The sequence below is a fragment of the Engystomops pustulosus genome, chromosome 7, assembly GCF_040894005.1.
Source record: "Engystomops pustulosus chromosome 7, aEngPut4.maternal, whole genome shotgun sequence".
NCBI lineage: Eukaryota > Metazoa > Chordata > Amphibia > Anura > Leptodactylidae > Engystomops > Engystomops pustulosus.
The window spans coordinates 101,508,971-101,524,312 of record NC_092417.1 but is presented as its reverse complement, the minus strand read 5'-3'; the positions used below and the strand labels follow the sequence as shown (position 1 = coordinate 101,524,312).

General features: G+C 45.2%; 1 protein-coding gene across 1 annotated transcript; it reads left to right on the top strand.

Annotated features, from left to right (window-relative positions):
* Positions 1–2,081: 2,081 nt before the first annotated feature.
* Positions 2,082–9,962, top strand: CDT1 (chromatin licensing and DNA replication factor 1). Its single transcript, XM_072117468.1, has 10 exons — positions 2,082–2,549; positions 4,146–4,283; positions 5,845–6,062; positions 6,178–6,372; positions 6,455–6,600; positions 8,503–8,606; positions 8,680–8,868; positions 8,969–9,112; positions 9,201–9,402; positions 9,511–9,962. The coding sequence occupies exons 1-10, from the start codon at positions 2,211–2,213 to the stop codon at positions 9,672–9,674; spliced, it is 1,839 nt and encodes a 612-aa protein (XP_071973569.1). The 5' UTR covers positions 2,082–2,210; the 3' UTR covers positions 9,675–9,962.
* Positions 9,963–15,342: the final 5,380 nt, after the last annotated feature.

The window sequence follows — 15,342 nt, the reverse complement described above, 5'->3', positions numbered from 1 at the left end:
ACCTCAGATATTCTGCGTTCAGTTTCAGTAATTCGCTCTTTAGCTTTGTGGACATCATGCCTTAAAAGAACAAAATCCTGTCGCAGCTCATCCACCTTGGTAACCAGTTTGGATTGGCATCCGTTAATGGCCGCCAGCACCTCTGCAAATTTTCGATCCAACTCCGTGGCCGCGTCAGGCGGATCATCGCCCTCTTCATAGCTTACAAGCTGCGGCGGGCTCTGGGAGCCTTCAAAGAGGGAGGGAGAGGAGTTTGGGGACCCCTGAGGAGAGCAAGGCTGTGTGCGGGAGAATCTCCCCAACTTTTTAGCAGCATTCGACTGTATCTGCGCAAGAACGGCTTGGGATGTGGAGCAATCCTGCGCGTCCAGGGGTTCCAGGGACTGGAATGGAGGATCTTCATGGATGGATTCATCATCCGATGGAGGCGCAGACACTGCTTTGAGCATTTTAGCCGTTCTCCTCCGGTTACCCATGGCGTCTGGGCAGGGGGGCCAGTGATAAACAATCGAGGAGCCTAGCGTCCTGTAATTAGCAGAGATACAGTACAAACCCACGTGGAGTATTGCAGCGGCACTGCGAGGGTTAATATAAAGCAGAACCCAGGAACAGGGGATCACTGGGAGTATGGAGGACTCAGTGCTGGGCTGCACAACTAGGGGTCCCCAGGGCAGAGGTGGGCAGCAACAGGGGAATTACTTCCCTACCTGGTCCCGGCTCAGTCTGGCAGTGTCAGGGTTAACCCTGCGCGCCTAGGCCTCAGGCAGCGCAGGGGAGTCCCACAAGATGGCGCCTCCGGCAGGATGCAGTGCTGGCTGGAGCTGTCACGGTGCCTCCGGTGGTGGAAGCGGTGTTTCGGGCTGCAGGGGAGGCGGATGATTTCCCCGGTGATCAGCAGCGCTGTGTACCTGCCGCGGTACCGGGCGGCTAGGATCGGGCCGCAGCGCTGGTCACGTGGCCGGCTGCAGGGGAATGCCGGGGAGCGGTGCGGAGTCCACAACCGCCTCAAGATCGGTGCCGGTGGACAGCGGCAGGTGTGCGGGGCACAGCGGAGCAGGAGAGAGGTGGCACAGGTGAGGGATGGCTGCCTGGGAAGGGAGATAGGGTGTCGGGTCCCGGGAGCTCCGCGGCGCACGTCCGCTCAGTCCGGCATCAGGCCACGCCCCCCCCTTTTGATCACTTTTTATAGAATTTTAAATTTTTTTTTTTTAAATAAAAACCACTATCATATTTTGATAGATCGGGCATTTTTGGACGCGTCGATACCTAATGTGTTTAGGATTTTTACTGTTTATTTATATTTATATCAGTTCTAGGGAAAGGGGGTGATTTGAATTTTTAGGTTTTTTTATTATAATTTTTTTTTTTTTTTTTTTTAATTTTTACTATTTTTCAGACTCCCTAGGTTACTTTAACCTTAGGTTGTCTGTACGATCCTATTATATACTGCCATACTACAGTATGGCAGTATATGGGGATTTTACTACTCATTCATTACAATGTGCTATTCATTGTAATGAACAGGTTAACCCGAAGAAGCCTCGGGTACCATGGTGAGGCTCGGGGAGCGACAATCCTCAGAAAGATGGCGGTGCCAGCGATCACCGGAAACACTTATCCGCTATGGAGAGGGCTCAGCCCGTAAGCCCTCTCCATGCACCCGGACGTGGCGTAGTATAACGTCACATGTCGGTAAGGGGTTAATGCGAGCGTTTAGTTAACACATGTGTTAACATTGAGTTAACAAATGATAATGTAATTAGGCAAATCATCTCTCCTCAGCTGTTGTAATGCATTTCAAATACAATGAAACGCAGGCCAAAAATCAACCTGTGGCCCTGCAAACTGAGCTGTTAAGGTAACAGTAGTATATACAGAACCATGGACGTGCCCTGAGGAATCTACATGAATCAGTCACACTCACGTCTATTTTTTACGTACCGATGTCGAATTGGTGCACTATGCGTATTGGGATATACCAAAAACGTTTCTACATACTACACCCCCTCTAAGAAACTGCGTGGATTATTCCAATCACGTGATCAACTTTGCCCGCGAAATCCGAGTTCCCCGCTGAGTTCTATCCTGGACTCACAACCAATAGATGGACACGGAAGCTGTGGCGCCCCGCCCCGGATGAGGTGACCACTGGTTCTTTTCGCGGGTTTGCACTCAGAGTTCAGCGAGTGTTGTGTACAGTAGAAGCGGACATGGCGCAGATGCGAGTCACCGATTTTTTCGGGCAGCGTAAGCGTGCTGCTGCAGGCGGACACCTGGAGGCAAAACGTAGCAAGCCTCAGCCGGTGCATGAGTCGGCCCCCCGGACCGTGACCCGCAGCCAGAAATTAGAGGAGCTACTGCGTCCTCCCAGCACCCCGGAGCGACCCGCGCCCACAGAACCGGATACCACCAGCTCACTCCTGCCCGGCAGTAAGAAGCGGAGTCGTCAGGGCTCTGACCCCGAGGTCATCCGGCCGGAGGTCACAACTAAGAGGTCTGCGCGCAAAAAGCTGAGACTACCGGAAGACGAGCCCCCGGTACCTGCCCAGGTAATGCAGAGCGATGTGTATGAGACTGTGATGCCGCCGGGCTCGTGCACTGTTGTAGTGGGGCAGCCCCTGTGAGTAATAATCTTGGGCTCCAAAACAGGGGGCATCGCAAACTCGACACGTATGCTGAGTAAGCAGCTTCCCACAATGCACAGAGATTGATCCAGGATTTATCTTTCCGCTGTTATCTGGGCCATTCAAGCTTCAATAATCCTCAGGATGGTGCACACCTGGGCATTATACCACTGCTTTCTTTGTAGCTTGTGGATTTGACAACATGGAAATTTACTTGCAGCCATATTCCTCCCTGTGCCATGCTGCCTGTAGGTCAGCATAAAGGCTGAGGGTAAGGGTGATATCACATGAACTTGTGTTCCCCCCCCCCCCCCCCCCCCACAGCCGGGCGTGAATGCGTCTGGTGCGCTAGCGAGTAGATGGGGTGACCCCCCCCCTCCATACATGTTTTCCTTGTTTACGGTGCGATATGCACACCTTGTGGCCATTGGTGTCAATGGGCGTGTATGTATGTATGGCCGCAAGCTTGCGGCAAACATATGTCGCCCTTATGTTTATCTAAATGCAGCTTAAGGTAGATTTATAATAAACCTTATGATGCATTAGATCACCAGAAGCTTCCACAGTATTACTGGTAAAATTGGCAGCAAGGCCTCACGCATATGCCCATTATGGGGTTTGTGACCTGTTGACGGTATACCGTTCCCATAAAAGTTTATGGCACCTCATCACGTTGTCTTGACCACACGGTGTCACCTCACCGTGACTTGGCCATGCAGCTGCCTGTACAAAATGTGGGACATTTCCTTAACTTTGCATGGCTGAATATGGGAGGGGTGAGCATGACCTCCAGGAATTGATGCCATGTTACTTATTTGATGCAGATGAAAAAATGTGCACCGCTGAGTCAATTTCTCTGTAGATATTTTCTGCATTTTGTGTATGGGATTGCTTTCTTGCACTGCTACTGTAACTTCAGATTTGCACTATTTTGGAAGTGAAGGAGTGACTGTTATAAGCACTTTCACCATACTACTAGCTTCAGTAGTCATTGGGGGATAATCCAGAGTTCTAGATGTTTTTTGTTTAGGTCTCTCTGGTCTCCTTTAAAGGACATCTACCACCAGGATCAATGATTATAAATCAATGGCATACTGATGTGTGCCCTATGTCCGGATCTGCAATTAATTTAGCTTCTTATTCCATTTTTTTTTTTTTACAATATGCAAATAAACATGAGGGGCTCCATAGCTTTTAACAGAGCCCTTTGTGCTCATTTAAAAACCTTTTATTCACCACAAGGGCAAAATAAGCTTGTGTAAAAGATCTTGGCAGAAGATGTGCTTGGTTTACCATCCTTGATCCGGTTGTTGATTTCCTTTAAGTTCTTCTCTGCTGTGATTTATTGATTCATTTGAGTACCCAAGTTGGGTGACTGGATACCCTTCAAGGGGTTAAATTGTCTAGCTTTAGTAGTGCCACAGCTCATAGTGAGAATTGAATTTCTATGTCAATCATGGTTAAGTTGGTAGCAATACGAAGTACATGTATAGTAAAATTATACATAATTTTTTTTTTCAGTCTCTGAGCCCCTGCTCCAATGCAGAACTCCAGTGTGAAACTCCATCTTTGGGGAAGAAGATAAAAGACTTGGTCAACGTGACACTATCTCCAAACAGCAGTGTGTTGAAGACTAGCCCAGCGGTACAAGATGGGAAGGTAGTTCACGTAATTGTTCTGTTCTGTAACATATGAAACGTGTATGTTTAGAATTACTAATGCAGGCTTTTTGGTGCCATTACTGAAACATGTCTACAATGCCTATAATAAAAGGGGTTGTCCTTGTGTGTATCTCTATATTAAAAACTTTGCAACCAAGTACGAACTATATCGTCCTCATGCTGCAAAGGGTGTATGGAGAGAGCTCACAAGCTGAGCTCTCCCCTTACACAGTGGGTGACGGCTGTATAACACAGCCGATGCCCGTCTTACTACTGCGGTTAGTGCTGGCACCGATAGTCAACCTGTTAAGTGCTGCGGTTGAACCCGACCACGGCACTTAACTCGCCTTTACATGGGCGCTGCCTTGGATGGGCAGATCACTGTTCCCTGTGATTGTTTGCCATGGCAGCTTAGTCTCATTGAGACTCGTAGGCTTGCCATGTGCAATGATCTCTAATAGCTTTTAGATGGCACGCTATTAGAAATCATAGTAAAATTGCTATATACTGCAATACAGCAGTTTATAGTATTAGCAATCGGACCCTGCAGGGTTAAATTACCTTTGAGGATCTGAAATAATGGTAAAAAAAAATATTTGAATGGTAAAAAGTAAGTTTAAATCGCCCCCCTTTCCCTAGATCGCAAATAAACATAAACATGTTTGGCATCTACAGAAAATGGCGCCCAAAGTCGATAGTGCCACTTTTTTGCTATTTTGAAAAATATAATAAATCCTATAAAAGGTGACTAAAAGGCCGTTCAATGGTAAAAATTATAGCATTAATGTCATCAAGTCGCAAAAAATGACACCACCCACAGCTCCGTACACCGAATACAAAATAAGTTATTAGTTCCAGAACATGGCAAATGAAGACTTTTTTTTTTTTTATTAAAACCTTGGCAAATTTGGTATCCTTGTTGTACCAACCCAACAAATGAAGTAGACATGTAATTTGTGGCGCTCAGTGATAGCTGTAAAATCCAAGCCCACAAGAATATGGCGCAAATGCATTTCTTCATTTTCGCTGCATTTGGAATTTTTCCCGCTTCCCATTACACAGCATGCAATTTGTTGCACAGAAAACAAGCCCAAACACAGCTGTTTACATGGAAAAATGAGTTAGTTTTTTGAAGGTGGGGAGTGAAAAATGGAAATGCAAAAATGAAAAAGTGCCACGTCCTTAAGGGGTTAAGATAGGTGTACAACCCATCCACAATGTACATAGGCTGTGCTGGCAAAGTGAAGTAATCGCAGTACTGTAGTTTTAATTCATAGAATAGGCAACTTGTTTAAAGCAATTGTCTGGACTGAAAAAAACTACTTAGCCAGCCTCATCTCCTCTGATGCTCCTGTTGTCCTGTGCCAACGCCAGTCAGTGTTAGAGGCAGCCGTTGCCTGACACGGCATTATATTCAATGCTGTGCCATGTGCATTTAAAATAGATGAAGATATTGGTACATTTAATTAAGACTAACCAAAGAAAATGATGGGTTGTTTATGTCGTTAGTTTTATAACAAAAGCTTTGTTGATGGAATCTGTCAATTGTTTTAATTCAGGTGTCATCCAAGGAGAACCTTGAACTAAAAACTCGACTTCAGAGGATACAAGAGCTCGGTCAAAGACTAAAAGTTCCAGCTGCTCCAGAGGGCAAAGTTACAATCTCGGATTTGAAGTCTAGACTTAAACAAGCAAAAGAACTTGAGTCTAAGATCAGAGAGAAAAAATCGTCAGAGAAAAAAGTTGAGCAGATAGTTGAGGAGCCAAATAAAGAAAGGTGAGAAATGAAAGAATTGCACTTGGCTAAAAGTTAAATCAAATTTTGTTGTTTATTCCTCAACAAGGATTACTGCATGTTCTTTGTAAAGAGTTAACATTTATTAATTTTGCAGGGAGAAGGCTCCAGCCTATGAACGATTCCACACACTTGCCCAAGATGTTCCACCTGGACTCTCTCTACCGTTCAAGTACAAAGTTCTGGCAGAAATGTTCCGTAGCATGGACACTATTGTTGGCATGCTCTTTAACCGCTCAGAGACTGTAACCTTTTCAAAAGTTAAACAGGGAGTCCAAGACATGATGCGCAAGTAAGTCTAAAACTGGTTACACGTGCTGACTTTTTTTTTTTTAAAGCAAATGATTGGATTTCATAATATATCCTTTTTGCAGGCAATTTGAGCAACATAATGTTGGACAGATTAAAACAGTTTACCCAACAGCCTACAAGTTTAGGCAGGAGAAGAACATTCCCACATTCAAGGATGGAGTGAAGAAGACAGACTATCATCTTACTGTGGAGCCACTTGTTCCAGAAGGTGAAAATTCAGTATTGAGTGTTTAAGTTGTCCCAAATAAATGTTATGTCCAATCTTGACCGCCCACTGTCTCTGGACATCAGGTTTTGAGTCTTCTGCTCACACTAATCCCTGGAGGTCTTATGTTTATTATCGCTTCTTCCTTTGATCCTCACAGCATCGTGCTGAAGTAGTGTGATGCAGAGAGTAGAGCTGTTGCTGCCACCAGCTCTACAGACCCAGTGTTTACGTGATCGCCAGCTTTGTCTGATCTGACCAATCCATCTCTGATCCAACATCTGCCCCCTCATGGGGGGTTGTTTCCACCTGTAACTAGGGATCTTATAGATGGACCAGTTAGATGAAAGAGAAGGTGGAAATGTCCCCTAGGGATCTTCTATTACCTCAATGGGGACATATAAAGTTAAAACGCACATAAATAGCCCCCACTACACTGTAAAAAAATGTTTTTGCCATAGTCGCCCCATCTGCACGACAATACATATTGTATATATCAAAATGAGTCGCACTCTAGGGAATTAATTTAAAATGGTTGTTTTTAGTTATTTTGAAAACGTATACCAATTTAAAAAAATTAACTAACCTCCTAAACAAAAATGGGGATCCCTTAATATTTTTACTATCCCTGTCACAAGATGTTTACTGTATTGCACAAAATTTATGGCCCTTAAATGACCATTTTAAGGAAATTTCTTAAGTCATTAAAGCCTTAAAGGACACCTATCATCAGGCCTGTCACTTCTACCTGTTGAAGCGGCTCACAAGGATCCCATCAGCCTTTATCTAGTCACTTCATGCATAATTTTCAAATCATCTTTTCTTGTGTAAATGAGGCCGGTTACATGGTCAGAGGCAGTGATGTTGACTCACTCACCCCTCCTCTCTCCTCCCCCTGCTCATGTCTGTAATGTATAGTAAAGCATTGCTGGTGTGGTGCATCTGCTGACATGTTCTCTCTCGTAATAATTGTGTGAGACATACATCAGCTACACAAGTACCTGACATGTTCTGCTATAACATGGCTGCCTAGAACTGTATCTCTCCTATACACACAGGCTGCAGGGGGCGCCAGCACCAGGAAGCACATGGAGGAGCAGTTACACCATTATATAGGCTTTTAGTCAAGCACTGGGGGTGTGGTTTTGCCTCACTCATGAATAAGCTGGACAACCGAATATGATTCATTGGACATTTCACAGGTCATTTGCATACAGCTTTAGGACCTCTTTGCTTAGGTTTACAGGCATTTAGAGGGACAATGAAGGGTTAGAGACAATGCTTTCTAATGGCAGTTCATGAAAATGATTTAGTATAGGGGGTTAATTTGCCTGACAGGTTCTCTTTAAGGCCTGGTCACTGTCAGTGATGGACAGTAAGACAATACAGCAAATGATGGCATTGTGTGTTAAAGGAGGCGAATTCCTTCATTATCCATCTACATGCCTTTAGCTGTAAGCAGAGATCCAACTGCTCCACGATGCAACCATGTGTATAGTCGAACATGTCAGGCACTTGTGTAGCTCATATCCGAGTCTCACAAATGTATAGCCGAACACAGCTTGTCTGCAAATAAAGCAGACTAGCAATGCTTTACATTACACGTAGACATGAGCAGGGGGAGGAGAGGTACCTCCCCCCTCCATGTGCTCGAACTCATTTACATAACAGATCATGTATGAATTGACTAGATAAATTCTAAAATCAAGGCTGGGATGGAATCCTTGTTAGCTGCTCCAACAGGTAGTGGTGACAAGACTAGTGACAGACCTGATGGCAGATGTCTTTAAAAAGTAACCTGCCAATCAGTTAGGACTTGTTTAATGAATATAAAATTGATTTGTACAGTATACAGCCAGGAAACTAAAAAATATAATATAACATTCTTAACTTATCAACTTGCAGATGATAAGTTGGATGGACGCCTTCAGCTCACAGCTAGTCGACTGCTTGAACGTAGGAAGTTGTTCCATAGAAACCTTACTAATATTGTGAAGCATCACCATAAGGTAAGTAAAGTGTTAGTCACACAATGTGCAAAGGTATTTGTGTTTTGCGTCTAATCTGCTCTTCCCTATTTAGTCTTTTCTGGAAACACTGAATCCTCCCTTGGTGGTGCCTGATGATCAACTAACTCGTTGGCACCCAAGGTTCAGTGTGGATGAGGTGCCTGATGTAGTGCCATCTGAACTTCCACAGCCTCCACAAGTAGAAAAGCTGACAACTGCACAGGAGGTTTTGACTAAAGCAAGAGGCTTGATGAATCCTAAGGTAAGTCTTGTGGTGAGGCTTTCCTCTTTCAATCTTTTGTTAATTGGGCCTCTGAGCTACAGATTGTTCTCTATTGCACATTTTGTTATCCCCACTGTAGATGGAAAAGGCACTTGCAAACTTGGCTTTGAGAACTGCTGAGACAAATGCAGAAGATAAAAAGCCTACACCTACAGATGAAGCTAAACCTGCCCCAGCTGCGTCAAATGCTCTTAAAGGAGTATCTCAGTCTCTACTAGAAAGGGTAGGCATAGTCTTGAATTATCTAAAAGGGGTTATTGATGTGCTACTCATTGTTAGAAATATTGTTTCTAATACTGTCTGCCTTTCAGATTCGGGCTAAAGAGGCACAAAAGCTTCAAGCCATGATGACTCGTAGACCTCAGCAAGAAGAACGTCTCCTTATGATGTCCAGGCTGCCGGAGCTTGCCCGCATTCTACGTAATGTATTTGTTGCGGAGAAGAAGCCAGCCCTGACTGTAGAAGTTGTATGTGATCGCGTTATCTCTAGTTACCGATCGTCAATGTCCTCGGGTACGAAATGGCTTCATGCCATATATTAAAATGCTTTTGAAAATGATTTTCTTGGATCAGGTGTGAGCTCTCCTTGGCTTGTTCTAATATTTCGTTCTGTACCCCCAGGAGAAATGGAGAAACACTTGTCGTTGCTGGCAGAGCTGATTCCAGACTGGCTTTCAGTTCATCCCATCAGAAAGGACACCTACTACAAATTAAACAAGACAATGGACTTGAATCTTATTTTAGAAAGACTGGCCAAGAAAACCAAGGAAGAGGAGTCACGCTGATTTGCTTTTACATCTTTTTAAATGGATTTTAAAAGGGTGCAATGGTTTTAATGGAATTGACAAGTTGATATACAAGACCATTTGCAGATATTTTATTTCTGGTGTCGGTGCTGCTGTAAAGTAATTGATTAGGAAATGCTTAAAATAGTGAATTAAACCTGGATTTTCTATAAATTTTTATTTGGCAATTTGTAACCAAACTTAGTTTACCATAAACTAAAACTTCCCTTTTTATTGTATTTACATCAAAGACCCATATAGTTTGGATTAAATGTGTGCATCACTTGAGCCTTTCTTGGAAGAGTCTTGTCTTGAAATAGATAGATATATATATATAGATATATATAGATATATTTTTTTTTATTTTAAATTAACCATTGTTGCAGCAAGGATTACTGATTCAATTTTCTACACAACTGCCACTGGCAAAACTAGCCCATATCTAAACAATATAACATGTAATAAAACATCACTTATTATAAGTAGGTGCAGGTACACCACATATTTTGTCATCTGAGTTTTAATTTTAGGAGAACATAGAGGCCAATGGAAACTACACAAATGGTAGCAGTTACTTCACATGTATTGGAAAATTGATTAGATATCCAGTGATTAAGCTGGTGTAACCTATGGGAATTTTGCACTGTATGCTGTATGTCTAGTATTCAGAACTTGCGAATAAATGGCCACCCCACCAATCCTCAAACGGTTTGCTGATATGTGCTGACAATCTTTATTATCCTGGCGTTGTTGCACTTGGATTAGTATCACCCCTGAATTCCCTGGTGAAACGTAGGGGGTACTAATCTTGGAATTTTTAACTCCACCACAAATATATTCACTATTCAGCCTATACCTTTGGGAGCATGCCAGTGTTCTCAATACATCATACAGTGCAAATTCCTATAGCTTACACCAGTGATGGCAAACCTTTTAGACTGAGTGCCCATACTACAACAAAGACCCAATTTTCTATCGCAAAGTGCCAACACAAATTTAATTTGTGATTTATACTCCCTTCTGTCACAGCTCACTGAGGACTCTAATAAATCAGACAATAGAAGTAATTTGGATGATCATTGTAGCTTCCCTCCAGGGTCCCATAAACAGGAAGAATTGTCAGGACCGGAGCTGGAGCTACAATAATGATCCAGATCTGTCCACAACTTCCCTCTCCTTCAGTAGTCCTGTCACTTTAAAATAGCTCTGTGCACAGCAAGTCCTGGACTGTCTGGGACTGCAGGAAGATACCAGGAGTCATCTCTGATGGTCTGAGTGCCACAGGTTAGCCACCACTGGTTTACACCATCTTAATCACAGCATAGGGATATGTAATCAATTTTCCAATATATGTGAAGTAGCTTCTACAATTGTGTGTAGTTCACACTTGCCCATACCCCTATCTTTTGGTAGTGTTCCCCTATAATTCAAATAACAATATATGGGGTGTATCTGACACGGTTTTTAAAACTCTTCTTTTTGGAGCACGCTGTAGCATAGCCATTTAGATAATTTTGCTTATACTAGCATCCATTTTTCATGTTCCAATAGATTGCGATAAGAATATGCAGGCCAGAAACTCGTGGCTGGGAATAGGACCTTGTCTGAGTATTGCACCATAAGCAGTCTGCAACAGTTGAAATGGTGATTTGGCATGTGGCTCCAAACCAAAGGCTGAAGAGTATGAACACTTGCCTTCGTGGTGCTAGACTATCTAGAAGTCCATATACAAATAATTGCTGTATGCAGGCCATGCCTCTATCTGGGCCATTTTTGAGCACTTTATTCCACCCTGTCTGGTAGGATGACTTCACATAAAGTCCTAAAAGGGGTATTCCTAGAGATGAGCGAACGTACTCGACAGAGCTTGATGCTCGTTCGAGCATTAGCGTACTTGAAACTGCTCGTTGCTCTGACGAGCATTTCGCAAGCTCGAGAAAATGGCAGCTCCCGCCGTTGTGATTTTTGGCGGCCAGAAACAGAGCCAATCACAAGCCAGGAGACTGCACTCCACCCAGCATGACGTGGTACCCTTACACGTCGATAGCAGTGGTTGGCTGGCCTGATCAGGTGACCCTGGAATAGACTAGCCCCTGCCCACGCTGCTCGGATCATTCTCTGTCTGGATGCCGCTAGGGAGAGAGCTGCTGCTGGTCAGGGAAAGCGTTAGGGTGTTCTATTAGAATAGTGTTAGGCAGGAGTGATTCTACAAGAACCCAACAGTCCTTCTTAGGGCTACAATAATGTTTTATTTTACTTTTTTTTTTGGTTTGCCTGTGGCTGGGCTTGCTGCCATTAGTAGTGCAGCTAGTACCATATAGTGAGTAATTTGCTGGGAGACTTGTGACCGTTGTGTTTAGCTCTTAGTGACACACATATCCACCTTAAACACCGAAGTGGGACAATTTTATTAGGGGTTTGATTTGAATTAGGCAGAGTCTGCTGATTTATTTATTTTTACGTTAATTTCTTTTTATAACTCAAAGTCATCTGGCAAAGCAGTGTGCTTTCAGTGTAGGCTAAAAAATAGCCATAGGAGAACCCCAATGGCTTATTTAGGCCTACAATAGCGTTATATTTTCCTTTTTTGTTTGCTTGTGGCTGGGCTTGCTGGCATTAGTAGTGCAGCTAGTATCATATTGTGAGGAATTTGCAGGGAGACTTGCGACCGTTGTGTTTAGCTCTTAGTGACACACATATCCACCTCAAACACCGAAGTGGGACAATTTATTAGGGGTTTGATTTGAATTAGGCAGTCTGCTGATTTATTTTTTTTTTACGTTTCTTTTTATCGGGCACAGCACAAAATCCAGTTGTGTGCTGTCAGTGTAGGTTAGAAACTAGCCATAGCAATAGGATAGCATAGTTTTGTTTAAAAAAAAAATGTAAAGTTTACACTTTAATTTGGAAAATGTTTAACCCGAGGGCTAGGGGTAGAGGACGTGGGCGTCCAACTACTGCAGGGGTCAGAGGTCGTGGTCCTGGGCGGGGTGAGACACCACCTGCTGATGAGGGAGCAGGGGAACGCCGCAGAACTACACTCCCTAGGTTCATCATGTCTCAAGTTACTGGGACTCGTAGAGCACTGTTGAGGCCAGAACAGTGCGAAGAGGTGATGTCGTGGATTGTGGACAATGCTTCTAGCCATTTGTCCACCAGTCAGTCTTCCACGCAGTCCACCCATGTCACCAAAATCAGCACTCCTCAGCCTCCTTCCCCCCAGTCTGCCCCCTCCCAGCAAAATTTGGCATTTGAACCGGCATACTCTGAGGAACTGTTTTCTGGACCCTTCCCACAGTCACAAACCACTTGTCCAGTTGCTGCTGAGCTATTTTCCGATGCCCAGGTTTTCCACCGGTCGCAGTCTGTGGATGATGATGACATTATTGACGTAGTGGAAGAAGTGTGTAAAGAGGTGTCGGACGATGAGGAGACACGGTTGTCAGACAGTGGAAGTTGTTGTCAGGGCAGGAAGTCCGAGGGGGGAGCAGACTGAGGGATCGGAGGATGATGAGGTGACAGACCCAAGCTGGGTTGATAGGCCGGGTGAACACAGTGCTTCTGAGACGGAGGCGAGTCCTATACCAGAACAGGTTGGAAGAGGCAGTGGTGGGGCCAGACAGAGAGGCAGGGCCAGAGCTGGTGCATCAGCGCCAAATGTTTCCTGTAGTCAAGCTCCCGTGGTGAGGGCTAGATTTTCAGAAGTCTGGAGGTTCTTTAAAGAAACACTGGATGACCGACGGACTGTGGTGTGCAACCTGTGCCAAACCAGGATCAGCAGGGGTTCCACCACTACTTGCTTAACTACCACCAGTATGCGCAGGCATATGAATGCTAAACACCCCTCTCAATGGCACCAAGCCTGTTCACCTCCGGCCGGGCACGCCACTGCTCCTTCCCCTGTGTCATCTGCTAGTCAGCCCCGGCCCAAACACCTCCCGTGCGAAAATCCCATCTTCGCCTCCACGATCCTCCACAGCATCCAACAGCGTTCAGCTCTCCATACCCCAGACGCTGGAGCGCAAAAGGAAGCATAGTTCAACCCACCCACACGCCCAAGCCCTCAACGTCCACATCTCCAAACTGCTTAGCCTGGAGATGCTGCCCTATAGGCTGGTAGAGACCGAGGCCTTTCGAAACCTCATGGCGGCGGCCGCCCCTCGGTATTCGCAGAGCGATTGTAGACTGCCAGATGTCAACTTCCACCAGAACTGATAGTCAGGTCAGTCAGCTTCCTCAAGTCTACAATGAGGAGTGGACGTGGATGTCTGATATCTGTCAGGTGCTGAGTAACTTTGAGGAGTCAACACAGATGGTCAGTGGCGATGCCGCCATCATCAGCCTCACCATCCCGCTGCTTGGCCTGTTGAAAAACTCTCTGGTCAGCATGAAGTCGGAAGCTTTGCGCTCGTCACAAGAGACAGGGGAAGAAGATTCCCTTGTTGATAGCCAAAGCACCCTTAGGTCTGTTTCTCAGCGCATATTGGAGGAGGTGGAGGAGGATGAGGAGGAAGAGGAGAATGTTGGCGAGACAGAAGAGGGGACCATTGCTCAGTCCTTCACTGTTCAGCGTGTATGGGCAGAAGAAGAGGAGTTGGAGGAGGAGGAGGAAATGGACAGTCAGGCCAGTGAGGGGAGTGAATTCTTGCGCGTTGGGTATTCCAGCACCGATTACTGGGTATTCACTCTCCTAGACCCACGGTACAAGCAAAATCTTTCCACTCTCATCCCTAGAGAGGAAAGGAGTGTGAGAATGCATGAATACCAGCAGGCCCTGGTGCACAAGCTGAAACAGTATTTCCCTTCTGACAGCGCTAGCGGTAGAGGGCGTACTTCTGCGGGACAAGTAGCGAGGGAGAGTAGGCGAGCAGGCAGCTTGTCCAGCACTGGCAGGGGTACGCTTTACAAGGCCTTTGCCAGTTTTATGTCACCCCAGCAAGACACTGTCAGCTGTCCCCAGTCTCGACAGAGTAGGGCTGATCTTTACAGAAAGATGGTGATGGAGTACGTAGCTGACTATACCATCGTCCTAAATGATCACACAGCTCCCTACAACTACTGGGTTTCAAAGCTGGACATGTGGCACGAACTGGCGCTGTACGCCTTGGAGGTTCTTGCCTGCCCTGCCGCTAGCGTGTTGTCCGAGCGGGTTTTCAGTGCAGCTGGTGGCATCATCACCGATAAGCGTACACGCCTGTCGACTGACAGGCTGACGCTTATCAAGATGAATAAAGCCTGGATTTCTCAGGATTTCCAATCTCCACCAGGTGAAAGAAGCTCAACCTGAATAATGTTTGCACTCCTCCTCCTCATTGTCCTCCTTCTTCTCCTCTTTGTACACTAAAGCAGAGGAAACTGGCTATTTTTTGCCAGGGCCAACTGGCTCTAGCTATAGTACTCTACCTGCCTGCTCCTACCTGCTCCTCTGGTTTGAAAACTTTTTTGGACTGCCACACACAGGCACTCAATTTATTTAATTTTTCTGGAGGACCACCTACCTGCTCCTCTGGTTTGAAAACTTTTTAGGACTGCCACATACAGGCACTCAATCTATTTACCGTATTTTCCGGACTATAAGGCGCACTTAAAAGCCTTGGATTTCCTTGGAAATCCAAAGTGCGCCTTATAGTCCGGTGCGCCCTATATGAGGCAGCGGACCCTACTTACA

Excerpts from the sequence above, each read along its gene's own strand:
- CDT1 (XM_072117468.1), top strand. The coding sequence starts at position 2,211 with ATGGCGCAGATGCGAGTCACCGATTTTTTCGGGCAGCGTAAGCGTGCT. Across the intron at positions 6,373-6,454 it reads GTCCAAGACATGATGCGCAA|GCAATTTGAGCAACATAATG; the intron begins GTAAGTCTAAAA and ends TCCTTTTTGCAG. Across the intron at positions 9,113-9,200 it reads CTCAGTCTCTACTAGAAAGG|ATTCGGGCTAAAGAGGCACA; the intron begins GTAGGCATAGTC and ends TCTGCCTTTCAG.